This window comes from Penaeus japonicus, unplaced genomic scaffold (genome assembly GCF_977035675.1).
Source record: "Penaeus japonicus unplaced genomic scaffold, GWHDUDI00000001_assembly GWHDUDI00000028, whole genome shotgun sequence".
NCBI classification, from domain to species: Eukaryota; Metazoa; Arthropoda; class Malacostraca; order Decapoda; family Penaeidae; genus Penaeus; species Penaeus japonicus.
Window position 1 is genome coordinate 21,829,838 of NW_028234430.1, and position 7,036 is coordinate 21,836,873.

The window sequence follows — 7,036 nt, forward strand, 5'->3', positions numbered from 1 at the left end:
CCTCCTCCATCCCTGCCGCGCATCATATCTATGTGGATGGGTCCGTGCAACGAGACGGCAGTGCAGGCTGCGCCATCTACTCTCCTGATGTGGACCAGCCAGAAGAAGGCTGGGTGTGTCGCAGATTACCTAACTCTTCCAGCTCCACGTACTGCGAGCTACAGGCACTCCTGCTGGCTGTCAACTTCATCTGTCAGCGACGAGTAAATGGTGCAGTGATGTGTGACTCCCAGTCTGCCCTTCAAGCCATCTCGTCCCCACAGCCTGCTTCACATCGCTCAATCATCCACCAGATCCTGCAGCAGTTAGTTACAGCCCAGGAACACTACCTCCACATTATATTTTTTAATGGATTCCCTCCCATGTGGGCATAGTTGCCAACGACAGGGTGGACCTCCTCGCTAAAAGTGCCTGCGAATTGCCGCTGCCTCACTATGCCACACCCTCCCTTCCTTGCTACAAGCGGATCATACACTCTGCCGCTCTTCTCCCTACTCTCCACCGCATGGATGCTGAGCGCGCCCAGAGCGTATCAATACAACATTTCGACCACTTCCGTCTCACTCCTCCGAGGTATCGCCGACACGGACTCATGGTTCGCAGACACAATATTGTGTCTGCCCGGCTTCGACTGGGGTACAGGCCACTGTGGCAGGTCTCCAAGGCAGGAGACGTACTCCACTACTCCACCTGCAAGCTGTGTGACCGTCCCAACGCCAACAGCCTCCACCACTACTGCCTCGAGTGCCCCTCGGTGAGAGGCTTGCTGCCCCGGAGCCAGGATTTAATACATGTATACCAATTCCTGATAGCTGATAGTAATTTGGACATTGTTTTGGCCCAACACCCTCACTTTGGTGGGTGCTAAAGTTTGACTCTGGAAACACTCATCTTTGTATTTTCAGTTTATTTATTATTTATTTTACCTTCATGTACAGCCTCACTGCACATACCAACGTGTCATGCGTGACACGAGTACTATGTATATAATAATGTACTAATTAATGTATAAGGCCTGTCGCTCTATGAGCGTAATAAATTGATGAAAACAATCTCTCTCCCTCTCTCTCTCTCTTTCTCTGTCTCCCCCCCCCTCTCTCTCTCTTCCTCTCTCCCCTCCCCTCTCTCTCTCTCTTTCTTTCTCCCTCCCTCCCTCTCTCCACTAAAAACAGGGGTGTAACCAGACATCGATGGCGCTAGTTGTGACCACTCGCTAGCACTATAATAGTTGTAAACAGTCATAGCGCTTGCCAGTTGTAACCCGGGAAAGGACAGACGTTTTTCTGTTTCACCAATGGGGTGCCCCGATAATTTACACTTGCCTCCAGGCTAGCGAGGATTGTCACAACAGAGCTGTGTGCTCTGTTGTTCTTCCTTTTCTTTCCTCTGATTTCTGCCTGCTCTACCATCCATTTTCTTTACTGTTAGCATGGCAATACAGGCAACCAGGGGATCCGGGATAGCAAACATAGCTGCAGCCAGGCGCCAGGTGGAGGTGGAAGGGGGGTTACAGAAAACAGGATATCTCAGATCATGAAGGAATGCCTGCTACATAATGTTGAACTGATATAAAAGTTTAATCCACATCAACCAGTGGATTAATTCATAACAATTAGTTGGACAGATCGCTCGGATGTAGGCAACTGATCTTTATAACTTAAGCCACTGGTTAATATGAATTAACCTTTATTATATCAATTCACATCAACCAGTGGCTTAATTCCTATCAATCAGTTGGCTAAAAGTGGAGGGTAGGTAGAGACCCCGAAAGAAATAAACTGTTTTTCATTGTTTGTCATCGCACCTCAGATCTCATAGTTACATCACATTCAAATTTACGGCCTTTAATTAGTTGAATGTGTTTTGTCGAGCAAAGGCCCTCATCTGGGAGTTGCTCCCGGCGGCTTTGCTTTCGGCGATCATGAATTTAAGCAGCCCATTTAACAAAGTAGGCTGCAACCAAAGGCACAAAATTTTCAAGAGGTTTTTAGATATTTCACATTATGCTCTCATAGCTACCAAATAAAATCTTCACATATTAATAGTAGCGCCTCGATCTCAAATTGAGAAAATCTAAGAGATGCATCTTACTATCATTTTTACAGTCATACATCAAGATAAATTTAGCCACACAGGATCTGAGAAATCATTCATCATAAAGTGAAACCACCAGAAGGCTTATACGAACGCCGTAGCCTGATAATTCGGCTGAATCTGCATGCAAGGCAACCCGTCAGTTCGGGAGTTACGCGAACGCCTTTGATGTAAACACGGCGTCATGGCTTCCAAAACGGAGGAGTGTTATCAGTGGTTTATTCGATATAAGAAATGGGTCATGAATAATCCTCAAGGCGCGTCAGAAATGGAAAGCGTGGTGAAATGGGGGTCGTACTTTTTAGCAGGTGAGTTATGAAAGGGTGTCGTGTAGGATAAGCGTGAAATTAAGAGTTGAATCTCTGTTGATCCTGCTTTCGAGTGTCATCTTCGGTATGAGATATATTGTATGTCTCTCGGAATTAGAATTTTCATAATATATTATACATCATTCAAGTTTCTCAAGTTAGTAATGAGTCTTTACAATGATTGATTAGTGTCTAACATATTCCCGGCTGGGCACTCGGAACTCGCTAGAAGTCTTGCGGGAGTCATTTACAACCTTAGATGTAAGGTATACTTCTGTTAGGTGTGGCAACAACGTATATTGAATGTTCCTAAAGAAACTAATAGAAAGGGTGTACACTTGTACTTCATTGTTTATTTTGTTGAAATAACAAGCTATTTATCCCTCTAGTTGTGTATCTAAGGCATCAAGCCAAATGCTCATTTGTATCCCAGTACTGTTATATTGTATAGACTCGCATTTCATATCACAAGTCAAGAAACAATAGAAAGCACACAGAACATTTAAAGATGGCCACCCAGGCTGTAAATCTTAAGATGCAACAACACTACCTTTTCTCAGCCAATCCTGTCCCCCCTATACATATTACAGGAATGGTAAGTTTGATCTATAGTATGGAGAGATTTGTTTTACTAACCTGAAACAGTTTCTTTCCTGATGTGTCTAATAACTGTTAACCCTTTCCTGACGGGGCACTCGCTACGTGAAGACTCCTATGTCGGGCAATTGCAATATTGCATTGTAATCGCCACACTGGCATGACGCCCCGGCATCGGGAGTTTGGCTATGTCACACGAGTGTGATGAACCGTCGTCATTGGGTTAAGTAACTGAACAACAAACTTACTGAGGAGTATAACAATTGCTATATTTTCCTGACTGGGCAACAAAGTTTTCAGAATGATTATTGTTGGGTTTATAGTAGAAAATGGAAGAAGGTTGTGTGAGGTGTAGAGGGAAGTATGGTTGGGTCATGGGACAAGAGAGCAGGTTGAGCTTTTTGTGATTTGTGCGAGGAAAGGAAAGGTCTGAGCGGTAGGAGAAGGCGACAGGTAGAATGGGGTGGGGAAGTATGTGGGTGGAGCAATCCTGCCAGACACTAATAGAGATTTGAGAGTATAACTGAGACAACTTATGAGGACCAATAAAAAACTAGTAATATCCTGCCTTTGTTTTATATTCTTGACTAGATATAAGTTCCATGGACTTTAGAAATAAAGAATTGCAGCAGAGTCAGTCTACCTCCATTAGTATTTAACCCTATGGTGACGGTGCATCACACTCGTGTGACACAGCTAAATTCCCGATGCCGGGGCGTCATGCCAGTGTGACGTTTCCAATGCAATAGGCGTAGGGGTTTCATGTAGCGCGTGCCCTGTCGGGAAAGGGTTAAGGGTTGATAAAAAGATGTATAGCAATAATTATAATGTTTTTTGCTTATGACAAGATTCACTATTTCTCTTGAAGCTTGATGTTAATAGGAGTCCACCCCCCCTTTTTTTTTAACATACCTGTAATTTCTAAGTTATCCCTTCCCCCCTCCACATAAAAAACTTATGTGACCTTTGGGAAATCAGACATTAATCCATTATTAACAATATTAACCCTTCTGTGATGGGCATGTTTCATAGCATTGGATCTCTTTTGTAATGCATATTTCCTTTTGTTTGAATTATAAGCTATTTATTCCTACATTTCTTCAACTAGGCAACCATACCAGAAGCTAATGGGTAGCACTTTGTTAATATATCATACTGTAAGTTTTAAAATTATGAGAATATGCACATCCTAAGACCAGACCATAAATTTGTGGCAAGGTGATTACATCACTGTTACATCTATTTCTTTTGCAGGTCGCTTCAAGAACTCGACACTCTTGTGTGAAATAGTTTACTCAGGATCAAGACTTTTTGAGATGTTTAATGACTTCTTGGTCAGAGGAACTTTGCCAAAGCTCACTGCAATGCAAGGAGATAAACTAAAGGTACATGAGAAATTGTGTTTGTTTTTTACTATTTATTAAGTAAGCTTTTCTTACTATATTTTGCAACTTGTTTGCACATTTGATCATCTCCAACAGGTAAGATTGAAAAGGATTATTTTTATTGTCAATATGATTAATGTTTTTGATTGTTGTTTTTGTATTTTTGTTGAATACCTATATGACTTTGTATATGTCAAATGAAATCATCTGATTAAGTGCCACATTACAGTCAGACATAATATTGATTGCTATATGTATTATTCTCTAGGTGTTCCTAACTATCTTGGAATATGTGGAGGTGCTAGTAGAGGTTGCAGCTGTTCAGCTGTGGGGGGAAATGGGCCGCTGGGCAGTAGTTGCTATTATTCAGTTAACAAAGTAAGTTGTTTTGTTGAATATTGCCTAATTTGATATTTCATAAAATATGTTTTAGCTTGTTTCTTTTTTCATTTACATGATACATTTTATATTATTTTTATGAAATACTATCTTCTCGAAATCACATACCATTTATGGCAACCATGTAAATATTGCAGATGTATTGGCCGCTTCTTTCTGGTTTTGAAGTACAAGACATCGCTTGTGTCATCCCCACCAATCAAGCCGTTGGACCGCAGAGCTGCGATTCAAACCAGACAACAGATGTACAACAATCAAGGTTCAACTCCGGGTAATATATACCTTCAGATTATAATATATACCTTCTTCAGATTGTTGTGTTTCAGATTCAGCCTTGCATATTCAATAGAAGTGAACAGAAGTATGTTCTTGCTATGTCCATTAAAATGGAGAATAATCTAAGTGATTAGCCAACTTCATTACTCATTCTTCTTTCAGAGTCATTCCGCCTTCCCCATTCTGGTCGCATCATGAGAACTCTTGCTGGAGCCCCACCAACCCACCAGCGCACATTTAACCCGCCACAGCCTCCTAATAACAATGAAAATGAAACAGTTGCTCAAAAGATGTTATCACCAAAACAACTGACAGCAGAGGTAAATAAGTATTGTAATTCTTTGTAAATCTTTTGTTCCTGACATTGTCCCTTATTACTATGAACATTTTTGGCAGATGAAGGTGATTGTAAGTAAGAAAAAAACATAAACCAAAATTGGACACATTCTTTATGGGAACTTCACTGACTGTTGTTCTTATTTAACTTCCAACTGCTTGCATGGCACAACTCTCTACAAGCAACAAACAGACATCACCAGTGTCTTTATTCATGTCTTTATCCTATCTTCTTATCTGCAAAAACTGATTAAAGATGTTTTTATTTCTTAATTTTTTGCTTTTTGTAACATCAAGTCTTCCCTTTTTATAGATGTAAATATAAATATCCTCTCCAAAAGTTTTATTATTTTTAATATTTTATTGTTTCTAAATATGTGGATAATGGAGTGCTTCTCTTGTTTTTACAGGCATTGCACATTTTACGACCCATTGGGCATCTGACCAGCATGTATCTCTTTGGAAGGCAGTCATGGGCACCTTGGGTTTTGGCCTTAGGCATGGATATTACAAGGTAAATAAATCCCTGGATCTTTTTACATCTCTCCTCCCTTCTCAAGGATTATTTTTTTTCTTTATAAGAGATGGAAATAAGAGACACAATCACTTTATTTACACTGAGTATTTAAAGCAAAAAGTACATACCAAAAAAAATAAGCATTAATCTTTTCTTTTCTACCAAATAGCCTGAAACTCTACAATGAATCCATGCTGTCGGCAGCAGAACGCAGTGAACTGACCCGAAGGAGAATCAGCTTGTTGTACTATCTTGTCCGGTCTCCTGCATTCCACACAGTAACTCATAAGCGAATAAAATACTTCTTGACCACAGTTGGCAATAAAATACCTTTTGCACGAACTGTTTGTAAGCCATTACTTGAATACATTCCGGAATGGCAGAAGATTTATGCTTATACATGGAGTTAAGTTGTCTGATATAGAGAGATTGTGAATAGGTGATACATTCAGAAGAATGTGCACTACAATCAAGAGACAATGAAAGGTAACATCTTATTGTACATAAATGATGTTCATATATAACTTTGTTATATATTGTTCTTCCTTCAGTATATAGGGATTGTAAATAATTTGGTTAGTAACTCATTTTAAATTAAATTATAGGATGTTGATAACTTCAACCTTCATTTAAAATGTTTAATACTAAATTAGGTATAATGTTTATACAAAAAGTGTACAATTGGTTTTATACTGAGGAGGTGGGGATTTGAGTGTACAGCAATCATGCAGTATTATGTGCTAAAAGGGAACTAGTCAAGAGTTATTTAGGTACTTGAAAGGTGAGAGACAGCTGGAACAACTAAATAACAAAGGATTTTACTATATTTGTACCTAAAGATGTGTATTTCTAAAAGATTGAATAATTTAAAATGCAGAGCCTCAGCAAATGATTACCATATTTCACATGCTGATCTTACTTGGCATGCATGTGAAAATTAATTGACAGAAAGGTATGATAGTTTTCTGCCTCTATTCTTGCTTTTCACCTTTTACTTTAAGATATTTGGTTGTATTTAAGTATATGGTTTATTGAACTGTAAATAGAGAAGTGTAAAAATTGATTGTCCAATTGTCTGTATTGATTAGAGGTTTATATATTATTCAAATTTGGAAATTTGTTTT

General features: G+C 39.5%; 1 protein-coding gene across 1 annotated transcript in view; it reads left to right on the forward strand.

The window, feature by feature from the left end:
• Positions 1–2,243: 2,243 nt before the first annotated feature.
• The window catches only part of Pex16 (peroxisomal biogenesis factor 16), a 7,168-nt gene continuing 2,375 nt past the window's right edge, over positions 2,244–7,036 (forward strand). The window contains exons 1-7 of the mRNA XM_043029141.2: positions 2,244–2,402; positions 4,254–4,384; positions 4,653–4,762; positions 4,921–5,054; positions 5,222–5,379; positions 5,806–5,909; positions 6,082–7,036. The exon at positions 6,082–7,036 is cut by the window's right edge and continues 2,375 nt beyond it. Of these exons, the coding sequence (XP_042885075.2) occupies positions 2,279–2,402; positions 4,254–4,384; positions 4,653–4,762; positions 4,921–5,054; positions 5,222–5,379; positions 5,806–5,909; positions 6,082–6,322 (1,002 nt within the window). The 5' untranslated portion in view covers positions 2,244–2,278 and the 3' untranslated portion in view covers positions 6,323–7,036. The remainder of the gene's footprint in view (positions 2,403–4,253; positions 4,385–4,652; positions 4,763–4,920; positions 5,055–5,221; positions 5,380–5,805; positions 5,910–6,081) is intronic.